The 25411-nt window shown below is 43.4% G+C and overlaps 1 protein-coding gene across 2 annotated transcripts in view; it reads left to right on the top strand.

Annotated features, from left to right (window-relative positions):
- The window catches only part of GPC3 (glypican 3), a 146158-nt gene that overhangs the window by 2364 nt on the left and 118383 nt on the right, over window positions 1-25411 (top strand). For both annotated transcript variants that reach the window (XM_071569267.1, XM_071569268.1), the window contains exon 2: window positions 6724-6885. In XM_071569267.1, the coding sequence (XP_071425368.1) occupies window positions 6724-6885 (162 nt within the window). The remainder of the gene's footprint in view (window positions 1-6723; window positions 6886-25411) is intronic.

Here is a 25411-nt window from a genome sequence, read left to right on the forward strand (position 1 = left end):
AAATTGAAAGTGGATTTTACATTTGCCTAAGTACATAAACTTGATCATAATTAAAGCAACGACTGCTTGCTTATACCTTGAATCTGGCCCATCTTGCATGACTCTGTAGTAATTACACTTCAGAGCACTTGCCTCTCCTAGTAGCAGCTGCATAAATCTCTGTAATAGGGGAACATCACTCAAGGACTGTTTTCCAGGCATCTGTTTATTGCTTTTCTTCCTTTCATACATCTGTCAATTAAAAAAAGTTTTGGAGTTTCCAGCCACAAATTGCCATGGAATCAATTCTGAGAACTTTGCTTATGGCTCATACCCCCCTGGAGAAACCAAGGGTTAAACAACTTCTCTAAAATGTGGTTTGGGGAATTTTTTTAGAATTTTTTGGGCATAAACTGGAAACAATGAGTGCTGGAAGCCCCCATTTTGCATTATGAGCAGTGGTGGCTGAAGGAATAAGTAGAGGAAACACTGCTGAGTTGCAACACATGCAGAATTAATGTCCCATGGCTCTGTTTTACTGGATCAGTGTTGCATGGGCTGGGATGACATTGGCACAGTGCTCTCCGTAGGAGAGCTCTGAAGGAGTCAGAGACCACACTTCTAATTAAAAAAACAAAAAAAAGGGGCAATTCTCATAAATATGAGGGAAGTGTCATGCTGTTTCATGAGTGGTATTGATGTTCTGGGAGTAATTCTAGCTGAAGGCACACATCAGGCAGTGAGAAGCTCGGTGCTCCTCCAGTCCTGCAGCCTGGGGACCAGGTTTTTGTAGCTCTGGAGCAGCTTTGGAATGCTTGGAGGTGGAGAGTAGCATGACCTAACTACTGTGAGCTGCATCTGAGTGTTTGGAGGGGTGGGAGGATGTAATTCATGGCTCATCTGGGGCTGGATCAGAGGTCTTGTGCTGGCGAAGAGCGAAGGCAGAGTGATGGGAGAGTGCTTTTCTTAGGTTTTTCTGAAGGTGAGACTTGGCACCAGCTCCTGTCAGCCTGTGGTTCTGCCCTGGGGTAGCTTCACATTCAGTACTAACTGAAGTCTCTTTCATATGTTGCCTGTATTGGTTTTCCTTCTCCATTCTTTTTCCTGCATAATGTCACACATGTAAACAGTAGCTTGAATTTCCATTTCTCCTGGTCTCTTTTTCTCTTCTCTTTACCATTTGGGTTTCTTTGTGTTGGTGATGATTGTCTAGGTAATTGGGCTGGTGCATGTGTGTAGAGGGGAAGGGGTGAACTGGTGCCTTGCTGGGATGAGGAGACGATGGGATGGATGTCTCTGCCCTGGGACAAAGGAAAGCTGAGGAATATGTATCTTGACAGAAATATCTGCTAGCAGATCTGGTTTTTTTCCTCCCATGGCAAAGTGCTATTTCCAGCTTTTTTGTTAATTTTCTTTGATGGAAGCAAATACGGATTCACCCTGAGAAAATAGGAGATTAACCTTTTGGTTTTGGAGTCAAAGTGTAAAGCTTTACAACTGGGTGGCTGAGCATTTCAAGCTCTCTTTTATTTCTGGTAGCTGGTGTGTGCCAATGTACAGTTTAAAAATTAAAAATCCCAAGTCTTCCTGCTGGTCTCGATGTGCCTTTTTTTGTGAGCTGGTTGTCTTTGTACTCCTGCTCTTTTTTATTCTGTTTTTCCTGAGTGGGACTAACGATGCTCCTCCCTGTGCAGCCTTTCCATTTAGCTTAGCACGGTGGTTTAAGGGCTTAGTTTACTAGATAATTGAGTTTTCTGTTCTTAATTATTTCAGGCCTGCAAGTTGCTCTCTTGATAGTTAAGAGAGCAGGAGCAGAACCCTAAAATTTAGTAACCTCCCCAGGCAGTGGTTTTATAGTGAGATCATTAATTTTATTTTTTTTCCTAGGGGTTAACTTTAACAACATCCTGAACAGTGTTCTTCCCAGTCTTTGGAATGGCTGTAGGATGTGTGCATGTGACTGTAACAAATGTGTATGGTGAGTGGGTGCCTACACATTAATTCCATATTTTTGATGACAGCATTGTTGATACATTTGTACATTTGTTAGGAGTGAACTTTTACTCTGTAAAACGTATTTTTCACTAACTTCTTTTAAAAGATGAGGTTTTATAGAGTGTTAGATTTGCATGAGAATCATGTGGCCAACATTGCAAGACCTGGGGAGGAATCTGGAGTCAGATGGCCTTGTGAAACACAAGATGGAATAGAAAATAAAGGATAATTAAGCAGTAATAAATATCCCATGTAGTATCCGTACTGTTCCAACTTTAATCACCTATTGAATGAGGTTGGTTTATAATTTATATCTCTTTAATTAGGTTTTAAAAGATCAGCACTTAACCTGGATTCTAAACAGTTGCATTTCCTTTTCCCCCCAAATGCTGAGCATTAAAAGCCATGGACAGATGCACAACATAATTTTATCTATTTAAAGCATGATGCTGCCTGTAAAACAATTGGAGGAGGAAAATTGACCCAAACTCAGCATCTTTCTTTCGGGTGATATTATCAAGTCGTGGAGCTAAGAGGGTAGGAGGGGGCCCTCTGACATTTCCAGACTGCAGGAGGCGAAGGTGCTGCTGCACAGGGTGACAGAGCCCCCGCTCACATGGGGAGGAGGCTGCAGGAATGGAACGTTCAGCAGGGATAGGTTCTTATTTTGGCAATGCCTGGGGTAAATTCGGGGAGAATGTTAATCTGATTTAAGCTGCCATTGGATCTGGGTGGGAAGGCTTGTGTGCCCCAGTGGAAAGCACAGCTTGTCTGCTTGTATCTAATGACAGAGCTGAAGCTATCCTGGGATGCTTAAAATCAAAGGAAAATCCTTCAGCCTTGTGAAGGAGTTCACAACTGCCCACAGATGATCTCGAGGGGAATTTTTTGACATTTAATCCACTGAAATTATTTTCACTTCTGCTGTACTAACCACCTATCTGCAGGGATAATTGTACATCAAAGTCAAATGTAATGCTTTAAATTCACTGCTACCCAGTGTTCTGTAAAAATTCCCCGTGTCAGGAGGAGGAAGAGGCAGGGTGCTACTGAAATTACTGCAGCTCTAGAGTTTATTTCTGTCACCTGGGAGTATATGTGAAATTATTGGAGCATTTACACTGCTGTTCCCCAAGATGGCATAAATGGCACAGCTCTGATGGTGCCTGGTGTTCCTGCACCCATGGAAGGGACTGCATCCAGTGGCTTCTCATGTGTGGGAGTTGGATGGCAGAGGGTCAGGGTCCTGTGTTTAGCTTCTCATTGTCTCACTATTCTTGCAAAGATGGGTATATGAGTATCCATATGCAATTTAATAAAACTGTTGCAATAATTCATGGGACACTTTGTTTCTGAAAATGACTTTGTAATGATTTATAGCAAAAGGAGGTTGTTTGCAAGGGCTGAGACTGGCATTAGGAGGTGTAATGACTTGAAACTTTAAGAAAAAGGGTTGTGTAGGTTGGGAGATAAAAACAGTCTTAACAGCAAGGGCCATTAGGCAGCGGAATGGGCTTTGCTATCTGAAGCCGTAGCTATCGCTGGAGGTGTTTGTGTTAGATAACATGGTGAGAGGGGGTGGATTGGGAGGCAGAGGCTAGGATTTGATGACTCACAGAATCTTTTCCATGCAATTTTTGGAGCCAGAAACGTGTGGCACTTTAATTCATTTATTGCTCGTGTCTGATCTGTGGGCTTGCTGGGTGTTTCCAGGAGTTCGTATCTTTGCATCCACCACGCTTTTGGACCACCTGTGGTTTGCACAGCCCCCTGCTCTTGGGGCTGGGTCTCTTGGGGAGTCCTGCAGCTTGAGAGTAGATGAGGCTCCTTTAAGCAACGGGATGAATAAACCCCAAACATATTTGCAGGTCAAAAAGCTTTGTCTTTGTTTCATCAGTGTGTGCTGGGGCTGGGGTCAGTGGTGTGGGTTAGTGGCTCCTGGGGGACTGACATCAAAACCTCCCGTCCTTACTATAGGGACTTGCAGATAGACCTGTTTGAGCCAGCTCACCATCTGGGAGAGCCATGCACAGAAAATAGCTGGCAGATGGGAGTCAGGCCCCCATCCCTTGTCCCTCTGTAGCAACACTGTGCCAAGAAGGACCTTGTCCCTGGTACCTCATAAGAGCCTGCCCTGCTTGTGTTGACCTGTTGCGTTCACAGTGGTTTCTGGTCACCAGTGTTAGCTGGCTATCTCTGTAAAACGTTTTAAGCTGTCAGAGTTGATTCCTGGGCTTTTTCCTCCTCCTCCTCCTCCATGACTGCTCTGATACAGCATATATCTGTCTTTTTACAGCACAAAAATAAAAATCCATTTAAGGGAAGAAATTGCCTTAATTGCTAAAAAGAAGGATGGGCTGTGAGTAGGTGACCTTGCTGCTTCCTATCCCTGGCTTTAACTTGCACAGACCTCTTAATTGCCAACTCTCAGGTTTTCTACATTGGTATTTCCATTAATCATTGAAGGCTTCTTTTCTAATAATTTGAAATGTGTTGTAATATAATAAATGTAGGAGGAAATAAGCTTTGTATTAAAAAGAAATTTATGGCCACATTGTAGTGTTAAAGTGACCACACTAAGCCTTTTTGTGGTGTAAATTGACTTGAGTTTGACTTTAAAAAACCTCTTTAACTTGCTGTTATATAACTGCTTCTCTCATTAACACAGTGTCTTGCTGTTATGTGGTTTTATAGTCCCTGTTATTTTTTCAATGCATGACATACCTGTCGCTGTGCTCCTCTGGAGTGGGTGAGTTCATGAACCACTGAGACTCGAGCTTTAGATGGCAGTGATGCTGGCTCTGTGTCAGAGGGCTTGAGGAAGGAGTTTGTGCTGTGCATCCAGCTCTGCCGAGGGAGAAACTGAGGCAGCGGGGAGTGATGGAGCCAGGATGGGGGTGAGGACCCCTCTCCCCCCTTTGCCATGTGGTTTTTTTGCAATGACAGCAGGACCTGCACTGATTAAATCTCCTTTCCCCACGTGCAATGCATGTTGCAGATAAAATGTTTCATGTTTCTTTTCCGAGGCTGTGTCAGGGAAGGGATGGGGCTGGAGGGAGGAGGGTTTCTGCTGTTGCTGCTCCTGAGCCCTGACAGATGGTTTTTCCCTTGGCACTGTGGATAACTATTCTTCAGGAGGCACACGATTGAACTGACATTAATATTAATCCTGTTCTTCTAGACTACACTTGCAGAAGTGACTTTTGACACTTTCTAGTAATTAGGGAGAGAGCGGATGTGGTAAAAGACTTTTCAGACGGAGAGGAGAGAAAGCAACCTAGAAGGATATGTAATCCTTCTAGAGCAAAGATGTAAATTACCAAACTTGCTTCTATTAAGGTGAAAAACCAAACAGGAAGGCAGGAGCAAGGGCTGAGAGGTATGAGGAGCCTTCACTCTGGGCTGTCAGTCACTGGCTTGGGGTCTGCTTCCTAATCCTGGTCAGCTGAGCCTGGCAGGGAGCTTCTCCTGCTCCAGGTGTGATGCAGATTGAGTGGCGGACACTGAATTGAGAGGATCTGGCTTCTCTCTGACCCTGGATAACTGTTTTTAATGGTGTTGTTGCTTGCTGTTTGAGTTTTAGCAGCAGCATCACATTAGATGTGTTTTGTGTGAAGAGGGCTCTTTGCTTTGATATGAGCTCACTGCTCTGCTTGTTTGTGGGGCCTCAGTTTGCTCTAGAAAGTTGATCAAAAGTGAGACTTTGTTGCTGGTACTTCCAGCTCTTCTGTTTCATCTTTTGTTGTCTGAGTCCAGAAAGATTTTTATTCTTTTTCTGTATTTTATTTATTTTTAGCTAACAACACCTTTCCTAAAATTGCCTACTTACTCCATGCTTTGAGAATGTCAAAAATTAAGTTTAACATCACTGATCAGTGCCAAGAATTACAGCTGGAGGTGCCAGAGCAAGTGGTGTTCCTCTGGCTCCCTGGTTTTTGTCCCATCCTGGTGAATTGGGTGAAGATGCTGCCCGTGCAGTAGCACATCTGCAGAAGAGACTCTTGCCTTGTGCAGTGCTCAGTGGATCCCTCAGGATGTCTCTCTGCAGTGTGACTTCTGAGTGAAGTGGTGTACTGTGGGCTTTGCCTGTGGCATTGGAGGAAGGATGGGATGGAGCAATTGGTGGGAGAGCTCAAAGATACGTACGGTTTAAAGGCAGCAGTAAAAAAAAAGTAAGCCATTATTGTTTTGTCCATCTGTTGTTTCTGCTGTTGCTGGGGATGCAAAAGGATGGAAATTGCAGGCAAATAACACCATTATGTTTTAAACTAGTGTTAAAGTCTTCGTGCAAATTACAATCCTGTCCTCCCTGATGAACTCTGTGCGTTGCTCTGTTCATTGTAAATCTGCAGCCTCAAATCCTGTCTCTGTTTTCCATCTCCCACTCCATGTTTTCAGTCTGCCTGTGGCTCCTTACCAGGGTGCTGGTGGGCACACAGGACACAGCAGGGCAATACTCAGGGTTGCTCTGCTTGGCACCAGCACATCAGATGGAGTGTGTGGGAGCTAAAGCAAGCATTGTGCTGGCAGGCAAACATGGCTCTCTGGGGCTATGGCTCAGCAATCCTGGCTCTGCCTTATCAGTGCTCTCCTTTGGCCAAACTGCTTGCTCAGGACAAATTCCAGAAATGTCATCATTTTGCCCAAACAGTAGTTGCAGCAATATGGATGCATAGGATTTGGTTTCCTCTCCACTCCCTGTAATTCCGCCTTCTAATGAAAATTTTCTGCTCTCTTGTGTTTCTCCAGGCACTGATCTGCAGGTATGCATCCCAAAGGGCTCCACATGCTGCTCGAGGAAGATGGAGGAGAAGTACCAGGCAACAGCCCGTCTGAACATGGAGCAGTTCCTGCAGTCTGCCAGCATGGAGCTGAAGTTTCTCGTAATCCAGAATGCTGCTGTCTTCCAAGGTGAGTGCTGGGGTTGGTCCTGTCACATGCTGGAGGAGGCAGCACTTCTCCTCCTCTTCCTCAGCACCTGGCAGTTGGAAGCACAGGTGACTGAAAGCTTTCTGTTCACTTGTTTTCCTATATTTGTATATATGTGTATTTAAGATTAATAAAACGCCTGGTTTGGTATATAGTTGCTTTGCAGAGCTTGTCCTAAATATTCCTGCAGCTGTAACAGCAAATGTAAATTTAAAGACTAAACCTCTTGAAGTGCAAATTTAAAAATAAATGAAAAGCTCATTTCTTCAAGAATTAAAGATCTCTGCGCAAGTAGCGTCTTGATTCTGCCAGTCCCAAAACACAGGATGAAGTGATGTGATCTGGCTGTCACTTCAGTGTAATGCTCCATAAGATCTGACTCAAATGTGTGTATTGGGTATTATCCACCACATAAGGAAGTTGGTTATTCCATGGGAAGGTGGGCAGAGGCTGCTTTATTCACAAACTTGTTTCCTGGTGCTCCATGGAGTATTTGAATTCTTGGTGACCTGATGTCCTGCTGTGGCAGCTTCAATTCTAAGGATAGCTTGTTTTTTTTTTAGGGCTCTTTTTCTGTTTGTTTGTGAGATGGATCTTTGAGTATTTTTTAGTGTGGATGCACACTAGTTTGTACCACTTGAATCTGCAGTCGTTCTTTTTAGGACCTTCAGACAAGCAAAACTTTTTCCAGCCATGGTTTATGTGAGGTGAAATGATTGCTTGTTTGTTGAGTGATGTCCTGTTGAGGTACTATCATTCTGTATAATGGTGCTTTTGCCTGTATTTAAAGAGGAAATCATGGGCAATCAAGTGTTTTTTCCTTCATGATGATATTTTTGCAGAATTTATTTTTGTTTATGTCTCGCTAATAGCAAGACCTAAGGACTGCTGAGCCTGTGAGATCAAGGTAAAGCTCTGTTCTGGACCACAACTGACGGATGAAGTCTAATGTGTTGTTTTTCTCAATGTAAGATCAAATAAATTGCTGGGAAAATAAGAGTGTATTTTTTCCCCTAGTAATTCTTAATATAGTGACTATTAAGTTCCAATTCTAAGAACCAGAATGGAGTAAAACTAATGAGAGATTGTTTTTTTAGGCCTTGGAAATGGGGACCAGCTTCAGAAACGGTGAACAACCTGGTTGGAATACAAAGTGTCTGCCTCCCTCCCTATCATTTGACAAAAACTGCAACATTAGTTTTTATTGTGTGTGGGAATTGACACCCTGTGGTCCTGCAGGTTGTGCACAGCAGTGGGGTGCCCTGGCTTTGAACTTTCTGCCTCTTCTGGAAAGAGTTGACTCCTTTGCGTGTTTTTTTAAAAATTTGTTTGTTTTGCTTGTTTGTTTGGGTTGTTTTGTTTTGTTCTTTTCTTCCTTCACTCCTGTTTTTTTTATATATCCATCCTGGCCCAGACACCAAGGCAGAGATTTTGAAGCTGATGTTATTCTGAGAAGCCTTGATATGCAGAATTGCCATTCTTGTTGGTGGGGAAGATAAACATTTAATTGAACAATTTCTGACTACTTCTGCTTATAAAAAAGCTTGTGGCTAAAAATTGTTTGCAATCCCACTGAAGAAGAGGAATTCCTAGCTGGAATGATTGAGGAGCTCACTTTAATTATCTTATATAAAGTGTTTTGGACTTGGAAGGCCCATTCATTAGGCTTTGAACATTGTTTGCTTTTGTTATCTTTAAAATTAGTCTGAAAGTCTGTAGAAGAACACTTTTTAAAGTAGGTAGATCTTTTAATTGCTTCTTGCTTAAGAGTATTTTGATGGCTGCAGTGCCAGAGGCTTTTCCAGCTGTAGAAATTGTGCTTGACCCAACTCAGTGGTCTGATTTGTTCTTGACACTGTAGGGGGACAGGCTTCTATCTCAAGGCATTTCTGAAGGAGCTGGTGCTGAGGTGGGTGTCCCAAATCAAACCCCATGTGCTGTTTGAGTCCTCCTACACTGCCAGGGTATATGCTGGGACTGGTGGCTGCAGGTCAGGAATACTGGAGTGGTCAGGGACGAGGAGCTCATGGTCCTCAAGCACCTCCTGCAAGTCCTGCTGGAACCAGGGGACAAATGCCCTGTGGCTTTGGGAATTGGGAGTGCACTCTGAGGTGTGCTCTGACAGGGCAGAGAGGTCTCTGTGTGTCTTGCACTGGGTCAGACCCCAGCACCGTCTGGGGACCCTGTGCAGAGGACAGATAATTGCAACACTCTGGAGAGTGGGGAAGTGTGTTGGTATGGAAACACAGCTGAACTACTCATATTAAAAACACAAATGTGAAATCCTTCAGAGTTGATTTTAATATTTTTAGCTTGGCATCTAAAGGGACTGCTAGTCTGACAAACAGAATCTCACCCAGATGTTATTATTTTGCACCAAATTTAATTTCTTCCTGCTGAAGCTAGAGCAGCATCTCTGCTGATAAAGATCAAGGGAAATTGTCTGGCATTTACAGGAAATCTCATGCAGGCCTATCTGTTACAATGTTCACTTAGCAAAGTTTATTAGATTATTAGTTTTAGACCCTTGGGCTCCTTTTTTATTGCAGTCAAGAAGGAAAAATCCCAACCAAAAAAAATTCTCCCTTCACTAAATTTAAATGGTACAATTAGCTCCTGGTCTTATCTTGCAGGCACTTTTTAAAATGATGAAGATGATTTAAGTAGTGATTAAATCTTTTGGAAACTTGCTGCATTTGACAGTGTTAAAATGGATTGTGACTGCCTCAGCTGCAGTTAAATCTTAGTATAGGATTATTTTTCAGGCACTTTTTTTGCTTTTGTGCTGTGTATCCGTGCTGGTATCTGTCCTTGCTGCACCTCCCTGTTTGGGTTCTCAACCACCAGCTCCATGCCATGGAGCCAGGATGGACCCCATCACTTCAGAGCTGCCCATGTGTCTTTTGTCAAGTGACATTTAGCACTGCTGTGGGGTTCTCATGTGAACTGACCAGTGAGTTAGTGCAGCTCACCTGCTGCAGAGAATGGTGAGGCCCTGCCTATGGTTGGCTTTCTCCCCTCTCTTTCTTCTGATCTTACATATTTGCTTTTTTGGTGGGGGAATCGTATTAAAAAAACAACAACAAAAAAAGGCCTCTGTGAATCCTATTGACTTCCTAAATATTAAATCTGGATAACTCAACTTTGTGAAAGGTAAACTTGAGCTGGAAAATGCCAGTGTGGTGGTTCTTTGTCTCCTTCCCCTCACTAAAGAACTCTGTTCCCTGGGGTTGGGTTGTGTTTGTCAGTCTGATTCATCCTGCTTCCCAAGTTTGGAAATTTGTTTTTGAGTGGTCACTTAATTTCTTGTCCTGCATATTGACCATACTGGTCTGTGAATAACAGAAAACTAAAGCTTCAGCAGCTGCTGGAATGCAGCTTTTGTGGTACGTTCCTCCCAATTCTTTGTCCAAGGGAAAAGGTTCTTTAAAAGGGGGAAAGGCTGCAACACGATTAAGCACAGAAGGGCTTCCAAGGGAAGAGGAACATCTGCACTCATTGCTTTGTGTTGGACTTGCTGGTAATCTTCCCCCTCTATCAAGTGAGAAGCACAGGAACAGGAGGTCTGACTGCTGGGCTGTGTCTGCAGCAGTGCAGTGAGCTCCTGGGGAGAGTTGCTTTCAGTGTTTTGAGTCATTGCTCTGATAAGCAAACAGCAGGATCTTGTATTGTCTTTCTGCTGCCTCTTCTGTTGATGCCAGTCCAGTCCTGGAGATGCCTTCCTGTGTGGTGCAAACACTGGGCTGTTAGAGCATATTGGTGGCTGCTCTGTGATCCCCTGGCAGTGGCATAAATCGTGAGATACACAACGTGCCTGTTTGTGACCCTCAATCAAGCTGCCCCAATGCTTGTGTGGGTGCATGGCTTGCTTCTACCTGCTTCCCAAATAGCTCCTGTGGGGCTGCAGAGCTGCTGGGACTTTGGGAAGGTGGGGAACAGTGGGAAGGTAGGAATGCAGTTACCCAAACTGGAAAATAGACTGGGATGCTGCAGATGAGTCCCCCTGGGTGAAGGTCCCTAGGCTTAAATGAAAGCCTGGTCTGTTCTCCCTCAAAGGCAATGGCATTTTGCTTTCTGCAGATGGCAGATGAAAGATAACAGAAACTGTTGGGGGGAACCTGCAGTGGCTGTGGAGATTTGAGGGACCTTTGGGATGCGTTTCAGAGTAGTTTCTAGGAAGATCACAATAAATCAATACCAACAAACCTGTCTGTGTGTTTATGGTATTCTCTTATTTGTGGGAGAATCCTGTTCCTTGTCCTGTCTGGAGCTGAGCCCTGGGTCATTCTGTCAGAGCAGATGGTGTGGGAAGGATATGGATTCATCTCCCCTTGTGTGCTGCAGTTGGATGAAGGCAGAGCTGTAACTTGCAGTCCTACCAGGCAGCTCTGGAGGCTGTAAATCCTCCATTAGGCATAAATGCAGCCATTTTGGTTATTTATAGTTATTTACACTATCCATTCATATCTGTCAGGATTGAAGGCAGTTTTGACATTGCAAGCTTCTATCAGGTTATCTTTAATCAGTTTAGAGGCACCTAAGCCACAAATATATCAAATAGCCAATCCTAATGTTTGAGTCCTCTAAAGTATGACTGAATTATTTATTTTGTTATGATGAAAATGTCTCTGCTTTATTGGGTTTTCTTTGAAGAACTTGATTCTGCTTGAAGTCTGGAAGATAAAAGATTAGCAATTGTCTCTCCAAGTTTCTTATTCCAAATCCTTCAAGGCTTTTCATTTTTCAGGAGTGGCTGTTACCACTTTAGAGTCAAGGTGAGGGAGCTGAGATTTCTTTTATTCTATTAAAGAGATTTAATTATATAAAGAATTTTGCCTTTACTAATTATGCCTTGCACAGGTAAATCCAAGATGCACGTGGCAATTAGGTGAGAAGAGATGGGGGCTTTGTGGTGGGAGCTCTTGCACATTAATCACTGAGAAGGGTCTATTGATACTGGTGCAGCCCAGCAGAGCTCAGGTCTTGTCTTTTGGGACAGTTTAGTGCTCCAGCATCTTTAAGCCAATTAAGTTTGATAATTCAGGAGGGTATTTCAGGTGTTGGCAGTAGGAAGAGCCTTGGATGGATTTCAGCACTGCATTGTTCTGCAGACTATTATCCTTACAGTGTGGGGAGAGAGGAGGTGAGATGGGGTGGGAGGGAAAAGTCTCTAGCTTGGGAAGTTCTTGGAGTTGAACCAGCCCTGCAGAGGGGAGAGTTGCCCTGGGGACCAACAGGTCACAGCTGTGATGTGTGCATGGGCTTAGGTGTCTAATCAGTGTTCAGGGCTGCATGGCCTTTCTAAACAGGAGGAATGTGATTGTGATTAACTAAATAAATGTATAAAATGATTCCTAGCAGTGCTCAAAAACCTCATGAGTGGAGTGGTCAGTTTAGTAGCTGCAGGTGAAAAGTGCAAGTGGAAATGCGAACTCCTGCTTGTGGGCTTGTAAAATGCTAAGCTGACATTTTAGAGTGGACTCAAAGAATGAGTCCATTTTTTGGAAAATAGTATTAAAGCTCTTATTAGACTTTACTAGTAAATAAGCACCACAAACAGATCTCTGTATCATCTTATAATTCCTGTTCCTAATTAGTCCCCTGCTAACTGAAGTCTTGCTGTTCCTTCTGTGATGCACCTATCTCCACTGAGGCACTGCTCTCCCAAAGCTTCTTGTTTTGTTGTTGCTTTAATTTTTTAATTATTATTATTATTAATATGTATTTTAAATAGGAATTCTCTTGCTGGGTCAATTCAGGCTGGTATTCTGCCTTTGGTCCTGCTTCCTGCCAGATGCTTTGGATGCACAGTTTTGTAGTGAAAAACTGTGGTGATACATTTTCCAGGTTGATAACGATGTGCTAAACCGATGATTACAGGTAGGTGGAAAGAGCTGTCTGCATAATGAGAGATCTCTGATTGTCAGGATTGGTCTAGGGAGGTAATGTTTCCTTTCAAATAACCAGAACTTATTGTTCATAAATCACAGTTAATCTGTTTATTACACCAGCATATGAAGCTGGAAGTCTGGAGTGTGCCATAATGCTTAGCTTTAGGAGCAGAGCTGTAATAGTAGCAGCAATTTCAAATGATTTGAAATTGGGGGATCAGCAAAATGCAGGAGTTTGTGGAGGCTCTGGGCATTAAAAATGACTGCTGAGGATTGATGAGTTTCTTTAACAAATTGTAAAATCCATCATGCAGGAGTTAGGGCATGAAACTGCCCTCCTGAGCCACATAAACCATGGCTTTGGAAGTATTGCATGACAGTGCATGCTACCGGGAAGGGATATTTTGAAATATGTTTAGTTTTGCTTTTGTTTCCTCCTCTCTGCCTGAAGTTGCAATGCCAGCACAGTGCTGGCATGTGGTTCACCAAGCTCTGGGTGCTGGATGGGGCTGCTCCCCCGAGGAGCCTCTTGGTACTCCTTGTGCTGCTAAGCCCAGACATGGTGCTCCTTCTCCCCTGCTTCAGTCAGTACCAGAGTTTTCCCATTTCAATTGATCTTCCAACATCCTGGTGCATCTTGCACAGCTCTTAGAGGGCTTGGCCGGTGTCTCTGGGGTCCTTCCTTGCAGGAGGGAGCCTGTTGGCTTTTGCTGCTGTTTCCCTGCATCCTTACTTGCAATACAATCCCACCCACATCAATGGCCTCATGCTCCCACCTGCATTTCCATGCAGAGAGGCCCCTGTGGGATCCCCATGGTGAGTATCCCATCAGTTGTCTGCTGTAGGAAAATTCTGCATTATGCTCTTTGCAGAGGGATAGCAGCAACTCTCTGGCATGCCCATGGAGGAGTAAAGTGTGTGGTAGGAGATGTCTCTGTCCCCCCAGCCTCTGCCTTGGGGATTTTATGGCTTGAAGGGTGCAGCTGTGAGGAGGGAGCTGTGTGTGTCTGAGATCCCTCCCTGTGTCCTGCCTTTGTTTCTCCCCTGCAATTAAATACCACTGATGTCCTCCTCATCAGTGAAATGAGGCTTGGAGGTTAATAAGGGGCTTTCTGTAGTGTGCTGCTTCAGCAGTTTTTAAGCACTGCACTTGGTGTCTGGGCTTAGTTCAAAGTGTGCAGAGGAATTTCTGGATACTTGTGCCTTCTGCTGCCAGGGTACTGTTCCCTGCCAGCTCTGATACTGCTTTTCTGCTGTGAGAGGGGATTGTGCTTTCCTGCTTCTGAGGGGCAAGAGAGGCACTTTGGGGCTGCTCCCTGGGCAGGGCTGTGGAAGATGCTGCACCTCCGCAGGGGATGTGGACCTTTTTTAGATGGAGAAGTGTCTGGACTGGGCATCTGCAGGGGCATTGTGGCCTTGCTGGGATGCCTGTGGCATCTCCCTCAGCTCCTCCACATCTGGGTGGTGGAGATGCCTCTGTCCTGTCTGCTCTGAGCCATGCTGGGAAAACACGATCCTCTGCCTGCGTTCCCTGTCAGAGTGTGAGTTGTGAGATAACCAGGGAATGAGGGCTCCTGTGTTTCTTCAAGTCTCCTGCTTCCACAAGTGGACTGTTTTCTGTAATTACCTTTAGAGCTGTAAGTTATCATCTTTTGATAGTTCAAATACTAACATTCTTTAAATGCCTCCTAATGCTATAAAGCAGTCAAGTGACATCTTTTTAGCTTGCAGTAAGGTGATATAAATGTCATGTTACCCTTGAATGTAGTATTTATAGAACTGCTTGATGCCATTGAATTTTAGTGTTTTCTCCTTTGTAGTTCCAGTACAGAAATGGGCATGGCAGCACCTTCCATCTCTTGTCCTGAAAGGATATATAGGGGCATTCTCATCGTGAGAAGTGCTTAAAATGCAAACAAGACCTAGTTTGCATTTGCTGGGGAGGAAAGAGGGAAGAAAGCCAGCACCAAGCAATAAAGACAGGGGCTGTCTCTGTAACGAAAACATTTTGCTAGATTGTCATCTGCTTCGCTTTTAAAGCAGCAATAAGATATAGTGATAAAATGGCCAATGGCGCATTTCATCTGAGGGAAATGAACTCTTGCTGAGCCAATTAAACTGTCAATACACTGGTTTCACGTTCCCTTGAGCAGACTGGGTCACCTCAGGTGTGTTACTCACTCTGACTTCACCACTGATGTGAAATCAATTTTAGCAATTTATAATCTTTCATTCTACTATGAAAGTATATTAATCTGTGAAAAACACCACTCAAACAGTGAGGGCAGATGAGAGCTTTCCTCACAACTGTGTATAGCTGGCAGTGCCTCTTGGATTATCTGGTGTGTAGGAGCTCGTGTAACTTTTGGACACGCTGGAGGCACTGACAATCCAGTTTTCAAGTTTTGGACTTTATCCCTATAATGTTAAAAAAAATCATAGTAGCGCCTTGGTCTAATTTTTCATTACTCAACTGCAGTAGTTTGAAACTGGCTTTCTTCCCTCAGCCCAGAAGAGACATGGCTTTCTGGAGTTTCTTTTGATATCAAAGAAATGAGCGTGGCAGACTTGTGGTATGTACTGCTCATTAGAAAGTGAAGCAGATACATCTGACATGGATAGTGCAGAGATGCTGAGGGATGTGGGATCTTCCTTGTGTTTTGTTTCTGTGGCAACAGTATCTAAATGTTTGGGTTTAGAGTTTTCTCTTGCTGCTGTGAAGGGGATGCAGGTCTGGTTCAGACTGATGTGCCTAGGGGAGATGTTACCTGGAAAACCCCTTTCTTCCAGGAACACTGGGATGCTGTCCCTGGTGCTTTGTCTACTTGCAGCCCTCAGGTGTCATAAGAATCATAGAATCATTTAGGTTGGAAAAGATCTTTAAGTTCATTGAGTACACCCATTACCCTAGCACTGCCGAGCCTACTACTAAACCATGTCCCCAAGTGCCACTTCTACATGTTTTTGAACATTTCTGGGGATTCCAATGGATGGTGGTTCCTATGGGTGTATGAGAAGCTTTGCTTTTGAAATTAAAGCTCTTGCACATTGGCTGCAGAAGAATATGACCCAAGTGCATCTTGGAGACAGTTCACAATAAGCAATTGGAAAAAGCTCTAATTTATTGATGTTTGGGAAGAGATGGCATTTGCCTCACTACTGCCCAGGGTGGGCAGTGCTCTCATCAGCTGAGAACAGCAATACAATAGTTGCTGTCTGATTCTGCTACTTTCATTGTGGTGGGCTTTTTTTAAAGTCACTAAGATGATTAAACCCTCTTGCTTTCTGATAAACATAGGTCTAATGAGTTTTTTCTTTTCACAAAGGGAAGATAGTTTTGCTCTTAATCTTGATCCAAGTCTTATGACTGCAGCTCATCACTGCTTCTGTGCAACCTTTGCTGCTGCTGGTGTGTAGGAAAGGGCTGGAGTCAAAATCTATTCCCATTGGCCCACCATGAATTAAGGAGTTGGTTGCAGCACACCTGGGAATGCTTTCAACTCTGCTTTGTGTTGTAGATTAGTTCGAAACTGCTACAAAATAGAAATTAGCGACCAACATGATGAGATTACTTTTTTCCCTCACTCTGTTTTAGTGCCCGGATGTGATGTTGGCAGGATGGTGCTACCTTGGCATTCTTAGTAAAAGGCAAAGGAAAATGGTGTATTTATGCAATGAGCTCAATAACTTTAGACACTGGGTTTAGCAGTGTTAGGTTCAATCTGTAATTGCTGCCCTGTGCACAGCAGTTGGACTTCTCTGGGTGTTTTTGGTGGGTGCTGGATTGAGCCCATTTGTCCCATGTCACACTGGTGGGTCAGAGATAGCCACATGGGTCTCCATGTGGCAGCCAGTGCTGCACAGGAGACGAGAGAATTCTGATGTGTGACAGTAAATCCATTTCCATGAAGTATTGCATCTAGGAATTAATGCATCTTCTATGATAGAGTAAATGTAGGAAGTGTGCATATTTAATGTGCTAATATTAAAAAAAAAAACCCCAAAGCTTAATTGGAAAAAAATCATCTGAATATGCTCTTGGGGAAAAAAACATCACATAAACCTGTTAGTTAGAAAGTGAAGATTAAAAAACCCAACCCTCTGAGACAAGGGAAAACAAAGAGTAGTGCAGATCAATTGGAAATGAATTCTGTTGCTGATTAGCTCTTCCCAAATTTGTCATCTTCAAGTCAGAGAGTCTATGATTGAATGTCATGAAGAAGCAATTTTAAAAGCAGTAGAGGAGAGAAAGGCTGCCTGTAGAATTACAGCTCACAGCTTTGGAATTCAGTCTTTTTGAAGGAAATTGGTGACTAACAGATTGCAGTAATGAAGTATATTTGTATTGGTCAAATTCCTATTATGATCACAGTAAAAAATGAGGTTCCTGTTTTTAGGGAAAGGAAATTAAATAGGCCTAGTAATCCATGTAAGGAGATTGGCTTACACTAAAAGGAGGAAAGAATGCAAAGGCTAATCAGATCAATGCATAATCTCAAATCTATCTCATTAAAAAAATAAAATCAAATTGCTACTGAATTTTCAAGGCGTTATATTGAAATGACACACATGCTTTTACTGCCTTTTAATTACGAAATTATTTCAGTCTGCCTGAGTCTCCAATGTAAGTGAGCTATCAACTGTTCTTAAATATTGGCTCATAAATTCAAAATAGTTCTTCAAATGGAAGAAAATAATATCCCTGGTCTGTCAGCTGAGAATGCCAGCCAAGATCATGGCAGGGTGAGAGCTACCATTTGTACCAGGGAAATCTGCACTGGCTGATTTAGGTGCAGATCTTCCCTCTGGACAAGGCTTTTAAGGTTGTTTTTTATGCTGTCATTTGTCAGGGGAGTGCTCAGTCTCTGATGTCCGGCTGCACACCCGAGACTGACCTTCTTATGAGACCTTTGGGAATTATTATGTACTTAGTGAGATCTGGATGGAGGCCTCTGAGATGGCCTGAGAGGGATTTTCATGTGTGATGTTAAGGCATTGTCCCCCTCAGCTGGGTGGAAGTGGCACTGGGATACACAGCTGGTGGGTGGTTCTGCAGCTAAGCCTCCTCTGTGTAGATAAGACATTAAAAAAAACAAACCAGAGTGTTTTCTAAAGAGAAAAATGACCAGAAGAATGCTGAATCTCTTGCACAGCATTTCTGCTCACAGCAAACACTTCAGTCATAAGGAGTTTGCCTCTGCTGTTGGTATGTCAGTAAGAAACATTGAAAACATGGACCTTTTTTTGGCTGAGTAAATAGCAAGAGCCCAGGAGTGGATGGTGGTCTTTTGTTCAGCCTCTTGTGGAGGGCAGGGTGATGACTGGGGCTCCTCCTTGTCTTTGCAAAGAGCCATGTGTGCTAGTTGGAGGAGGAGGATGGTGTTTGGCCATGAGACCGTGCAGGGGCAGCTCTCCCATGTAGGGCACCACAGCCAGACCTGCCAAAGCACTGACATGGATCCGTGGGAGCAGCATGTGGGAGGCTGACCCATGGCTGTCCCAGGGTTAGGCAGTTGAGCTGGTTTTAGCTGAGATTAGGGGGAAGGATGGTTACTCTTGCCTGTGATCCTGCAGGAGGATGATGTGGCTGCTTGGGGAGCTGTGTGCTGGTCTTTACCCTCTGTATAAATGGGGAACAAGAGGAGGAGGATGCCTGTGGGCTAAACATTGAGAGGCTCTGCAGGTGCCTAAAGGAACAGCCTAGTGCCACTCCTGGCTTGCTGTAGGTCACATCTGCTCAGCTGTGCTGGGTTCCTATGGCAGCTCCCCACTGAGGGTGGGACCCGAGATGGGGCTGAGATGCTTCTGTTGGCTGGCACGGGGAGGAAACCACACATTGCAGGGACCAGGAGGTCACACGCCTCCTGCAACCTGTGTGAGCTGCAGCACTGTACTAAATGAAGAGTGCCTGCTTTTAGAGGGGTAGCCTTGAAAAGGGGGAAAGATCTGCCTTGAAGAGCACTTGTGCTCATGGAGCCTTCACTGTCCTTGAGCTTTGTGATTTCTGGAGAAAGATTAAAGGTATGTTTCCATTCTGAATAACTCTTCTGTGTTTGCTGAGAGATGGTACTTGTGTGTTGGTATTTGCAGCAGCTTCAAAACTGAAGGTGATAAGCTGCTTTCCCTCCTCTCTTCCTTTGTTTGTAGACTGTTTGGATAACGGTTTGGAAATGATATTAGTAACCCTGCACATCACATTTTACTACCAGTGAGGAGTAAACAGTGCATTTGACATTAGAGGAAATGGTTCATTTTCTAAGGGATGTGGTTCAGAATCTACTTCTTGAACTAATGGAGAGTATAATGTTATTTTTTACTAGGTTGCATAGATTTTTACCTTGAAGATGCTCCATAAAGTGCACTGCACTACTACTGTTAAATAAAAGCAAATGCTTCACATCAAATGGGAAGGCAGAGTTTGAACTGGAGAGAGCTTGCAACCCATTTCTTTGTCTAACTTGTGATGCTTCACTGTGATGTAAGCATGAAAAATAATTAAACTCACTAGTAAGTAAATATTTGGTCCTGAAATGGATCTCGAAGATAGAGGGCTGGGAGAAAGTGACCTCTTCATATGCACATTGATTCTCCTGGCCTTGTCTCACACCAATGGCTAGATCACAAAATTGTGTTCAGAAAACTACATCGGAAGGACATTATTGAGGGTGAAAAGTTTATGAAGGTTATGAACAAACAGACAATCTCTGCAACCTCAATTTGGTTTCTTGTGTCCTGTGCATTAGAATACACCCTTTAATTATAGCATCATGTGTGTTTTTTCCACAAGCTTCTTCCCTTGTGTAAGGGCACTGAATGAATGTCCCTTAATGTGTCTTTTTGTTTCTTTGTTGTTTCATCTCTGTTTTTAATACTTTTAAATCACACTTAGACAGAACTCTTAAAAAATTTCTATTACATGTGAATACTTTATTTTAATGCTTTTTCATGAAGTTCACTGCTGAGTAAGTACCATTTTTCTTTCACTGGTAGATAGAAAAACTGCAATTTGGAAGGAACCTTAATTAAGACCTTTTAAGTTTGTGTTCACTTCAGTGTAGCAATAGATATTCAAGTTGTAGGTCTTGGGTTTGGCTACAGCCTCTTTGGTTGACGCTGACTTTGTGCACCCTACACCTTTCAGCTTCTGGGGCTGGCAAGGCAAGGAGCTGGAGGACCAGTGTCCAGCTTCCATGTATTTCCACTTTGTCTTCAAGTTAATTAAAAAAACAGGCAATAATGTACCAAACCCTGGGCTTTATTTTAAAAAGTAAGAGGTTTCAAGGTTGAAAAAATAAAAAAAAATTCAACTCTTATTCTCTCCCCCTTCCCTTAAAACACAAGTATGTTGGACCCTGGGTATGTTCCTGCAGATAGAGCAAAAAACCCACCAAACTTGATTGAACCCCCAAATTGTGACCAAAAAGTTCATGTTTATACAGACTTGAACAAAATCCTGTCAAAAGCTGAGTTCTGTTTCAAAGTCTGGGAAATGCTTTAGCTAATTAAAGAAAAGGTCAGCGGGTTTTTTGACTGTAGGCAAAAAAGAAAAGATACATCTTTTCTCTCTCCCTGTTCTCACAAGCAGTCAAACCTTTTTGGCTGAAATTAAAATTTGCCTGAGGCAGACAAAAGGCATGCAAAGTTGCAGTCCAGATGGCTGGAGCTTGGCAAAATTATAGGTAAGTAGGAATAGGGTCTAAAGATCAGAAGCATTAGGCAACTGTAATATGCAGGGCTACCAGCTCTGCCTGTAATCTGTTATAATGTTTAATCTAAATGTCTCTTGCAGAAAGCTCTTGTGCTGTTCTGAAGTGTGATCATTCATTCAGAGATTTGGAAGGGACTCAAAGCTATAGTTCAAGTGAGTTTGCTTGTGAAATGTGAGAGGGTTTTTTATCCTCTGTATATATGATGTTAGGAATGTGTCACCTCCTCTCAGCTGGATCTGCTGTGGTCACACAGACCTTCTCAGGTGCCCATGTTGCTGTTTTATTCTTCCCATAATCAGTCTGTGTAACAGATGAACAAAAGAAACCTTGGTCATAACAAATTTCCCATAAGTTTGAGTTTATTGCTTATGTGTTTATAATCAAAATTTCTGTTCCAATCCTATAAATGGCTGTGCCTCTTTTGTGTTTTTGTCTAAGTTGCTGCAGGAGTCACTGTGAGCAAATTAAGTAATGTGTAGATATTTTTTCATACAAGGCATTTCAATACCATTTTTAAAATTCTTTGCTTAGAGGCTGAGAAATGATCAGCTGTTCAAGGACTTGACTAAACATTATGAAAGTGCCAGTTCTTTAATGTGCTCAGAGGAGAGACGGAACAAGAGAAGAAAGAAAAATTGCAAGAACTGAGCCTGTCTTGTATGACAGGAGCCCAAACTGAGCCTGGTGTCACCCTTTTGTGGGTAAAGCACTGCTCAATTCTGTCAGTAACATTGCTGATCATGGTTCATGGGGCAATGGAAGGCAGAAAGGCCACCAGCAGGCTGGAGCAAAACTTCGTTTGGAACAGGCTGCCCAGCAGACTGAGTCACTATCCACAGAGGGGTTTAAAAAACATGTAGATGTGACACTGGAGGATATGGCTTAGTGGTGGACTTGGCAGTGCTGGTTTAATAGATGGACTTGATGATCTATTTTAGTGGGGTTTTTCAACCTAAACAATTCTATGATTCTGTGATTTTTAAGTTAAGCCAATATATTTGAGTTACTCTGGGTAAGAGCTAATCTGCCCTGTTAATACTAGGTTTTGGTAGTATTAGTTACCAGCTACACTAAATAATGATGAAATCACATGGTGACCTGAGCCCTCTGATCTTCAGGGCTATAAAATTCCTGTGGAAGTGGGATTGGTGTCTTCCATGGCCAGTGCCCCCTGAGTCCAAGCCATTCTGCCCAGGCTCTCCTGGGGAAGCAGAGATCGATCTCCTTTTGTGTTTTTGTAGAGGTCTGAAAGTGCACATAACTCACTGTGATGTGTTTGCAGGCTTCAGGAAGGGTGTTTGTGCACATATGGGAGCTGAGGTCGCAGTAAAACAGCAGCAACTGAGCTCAGGGTGAAAGGGGACAGAAAACAGGGCTCCTATGTGTTATTTCTGAAGATGACCCCCTGCCTTGTCTTGAGCGATGCACTGAGGGGAGTCTTAAGGGATCCCTCTGAGACACAAGCAGAGTCGACGCAGCACTTTTCTTCCATCCTCTCTATAGACAATTGTAGTTTTGCATTGCCACCTCTGCCTGCAAAGGTGTTGGAGGAGGAATTTAAGGCTGATTGAGGGCTGAGGACCAAGTCTTGTCTCTCTGCTCTCCTCTGGGCTTTGCAAGCCTCTTCTGAACAGCGGCCAGCTTTTCAGCCTGCTCTCAAGGTAGAGGCACTTGGTTCTGTGCTACTTATATTTTATCCTTATTTGCTTTTCTAACATGCCAGTAGCTGACACTGTTCATTCCCTGGCCCCCTCCCCTCTTTGCTGGCTCCTCTGCTCCCTGTTGAGCGCCCTGTCTTCCTCTCCCGGAGTGAGATGGTTGAGGAGGTCATGCAGTATTAATAGGGAAGCAGATCTCTGATTTTGTTTCTGCTTATGGACTCTGACATTTCTGGCGTTTTCTGAAGTGTAAAATGTTTCTGAGGAAACAACAACTTGGCTTTTACTGAAAAATTAATTATCTTGGCACTTTGCCCATTGCAGTGGGCTTTTGTCAGAGGACAAAGCCACTAACATTAGGAGAAAGGGTGAAGTGGGGAAGGACAGCAGGAGCATCAGGGAGAGGAAATCTGCATTAAAGTAAAAATACCTAATTAAGCATGGATTACCAGGGAATGATGGAAACTTTTCAGAAGGCATTACCTTCTGTGCACTTACTGTATAGAACTAACACACATCCAAGTTTATTTACTTCATAAATTAGTCCTTCCTCTAATTACAGTTAACGAACTGTAACTTTCTTTGCTCTTCAGCAATGTTCTCTGTTTTTCTGCTCCCCTCAATGCAGATACACCTCATACAGCAAAGCACTTCATGCTGGGGAGTGTGTGGAGATACAGGATGGGAAAAAACAGCTGGGTTTGGTGCATATGTGCACTTCTTATGAGTTAGAGATCCAGTAAAAGGTACAAGGGGAGGCAAAATACCAAAGGGCTGTGCTGCTGATCCTTTCTGACCTTTTCTGTGTTGGTTTTCCTTTCTCCTTTGAAGGGAAGGGATCATCAGAGAGCCTTGGTTTTAGGACTAAGGAAAGGATGATGCGGGTTCCTGCTGAGATCCAGGATTAGGGGCAGCTTGTCCACCTGAATTGCGGTGTTGTAGCATTAGGTTATGAATACACACATGCAAGTGTTTGTACCCAGCCCCTCTGCAGGACAGTGGTGCTGTTGTGTCTGGTCTTGCTTCTCTCTGAGGTTTGCAGTCTGAGTGTAAGCTGGTGACAGCAGTTAAGTATGGAGAAAAGAGGTGATGTAAAGAAACAGGTGGAATGATGAACATGCTGTGGTCTCAGCATCACAGCAAAAACAAACAAACCCGAAGGTATAGAAATAAGTAGCTTTTCCTTGTTTTTGGTAGCCCTTCAGGTGTAGTGGAGCATGGAAGGAAATTAAGTACTCAGTATATTGAAATTTCTATTTTATTTTTCCAAATGATCTTCAAGAAATGGAGCTAAAATATGGGCTGATAAAATGAACAGAAAAAGGAAATAGTTACTGTACTCAGAGCTTGCTTGGCCATTAGTATTCTATTAATTTTTCCTCTGCCTCTAATGATATGAGGAACACTGGATACACTTAAAAGGATGCGTGTCATCAAAATGATATCTGACAACAACCCCTTCACTGCTTATGATGCTTTTGATTGTTAATGTAGATAAAATGTAAATGATCAGAATACAAAAACTCCCTTTTGTCTTTCTAATGTTTTCAGCTGCCTATTAAACAAATTATATGGGAAAGTGAGTAGTCTGTTACTTAGTACAGTGGTGTCACCCAGATGCTTTGAAATGCTTAATGGTATAGAATGAAGTGTCCTTGGTTTGTTTATTTTCCTAGTAGGAATGACATTTTAGACTAAGTCATACTTGCTCCCTCAAAATGTCGTTGTCTTGTCCTTACTACATAATTGTAATTTTAATGCATTATGCTACTGTTGTACAGAGTTTTATATCGGGATTTTAATAAGAACAAGTGGTGGAGGTGTAGAGCTGAGTCAGGGGCTTGTCAAAATCCTCTGCAGGCAGCAATTAAGAAAGGAAGTACAAAACGCTATGGTGGAGACTGGAGTCTCCAAAGTGGGGAGCTCTGGCACTATCAGTGGGGCTGGTGATTGGGCAGGGATGAGGTCAGGCTTTGTCTAGTGTGTCAGCTGGGCCAGCTGGAGGGGAAGGCCCTGTACAGGTACCTCCAGTGGCAGGGGACCGTAGCTGTAACTGGGAGCTGTTTGTGTCCCAGGGCAGTGTTAGACCTTGGTCCTCCATCTCCTGCTGCTGGTGTGTCCCTGCATCAGGACATTTTATGGGTATTTGTGGTTGCCCTGGGGCACTGCCTGGACTAGCACCAAGATGGGTGTGTTGCAGACCACCAGGACTAGTGGTGACTAGCACAGTGTAGTGAATGGTGAGGAGGCAGTTCTGAGGATTCTGTGTACAGAAAAGTGCCAGATTCTTCAAACTTGAAAATACTGACTTAAAAGTCAGCTCCAAGTCTCTCAGAAGGCTTGATTTGCCCTTCTTGAAACAGTACTCTTGCATCCAGTTCCCTAAAGCATGGATGTTGTCTTTAAGGAAAGAGCAATATACCATCTGCTGTTGCATCGTAAGTAGAGTCTTGGACAGGTATAACTGGGAGATGTAAAGTCAGACACTGATCCTTTCTTCTGCTTTCATTTGGTTCCTCCTTCCAGGAAAGCTGCAGAGGTGTCTCTGGGTGTATGGGACAGCTTTTTGTATTTGCCTTCTGTTTTTGTAAGGCTCCATCCAAACGGAGTGAAGCATTTGCTGTCCATCCTCTGCAGACATTAACATTTCACACATCCAAACTGGAGTCTTCCTTTGAGAGCTGTAACTGTGCTGGCCTAGATAAACATTAACTGCATGGGTTATCTTTCCTTTGAGGTTTAGGGTGCGTGGAGCCTGTGGGATCTTGCTTTGTGTTGACACAAGTAAGTGCACAGTCGCAGATACCTGGAGGAGAGGCTGGTCTTCAGCTGTAGGGATGTGCTGGTCACTGCTTTGCAGAGGGGGAAGCTTTGGGGTGGTCTCTGGTTATTTGCTTAGCAGGTCCCAGCTCTTGGTGCTTATCTGAAACCTAAACAAGCATCTCTTCTTGACGTGTCACAGATGAACACACACTGCTGACTGCCATGTTGGAAAAAAGCAATTTTACATAGTATTCTGCACTGCAAGTATTTTTTTTTATTAGTGCTTTTTTGCTTTCCTGTAAAAATGAGGTGAGCAATTGTTCTGTATTGACAGCTGGCTTGTAAATCAGCCTCTCACTTGCCAGATGAGAATGTGGAAATGCCTTATAAGCACTTTCATGTTTTGTGATAGTTTTAATTCCAGAATATTTAGAACCTCTTTGCATTGGTGCAAAGTAAAATAAAACATGGTCTCTGACAGGTGCCA

This window comes from Pithys albifrons, chromosome 14 (assembly GCF_047495875.1).
Source record: "Pithys albifrons albifrons isolate INPA30051 chromosome 14, PitAlb_v1, whole genome shotgun sequence".
NCBI lineage: Eukaryota > Metazoa > Chordata > Aves > Passeriformes > Thamnophilidae > Pithys > Pithys albifrons.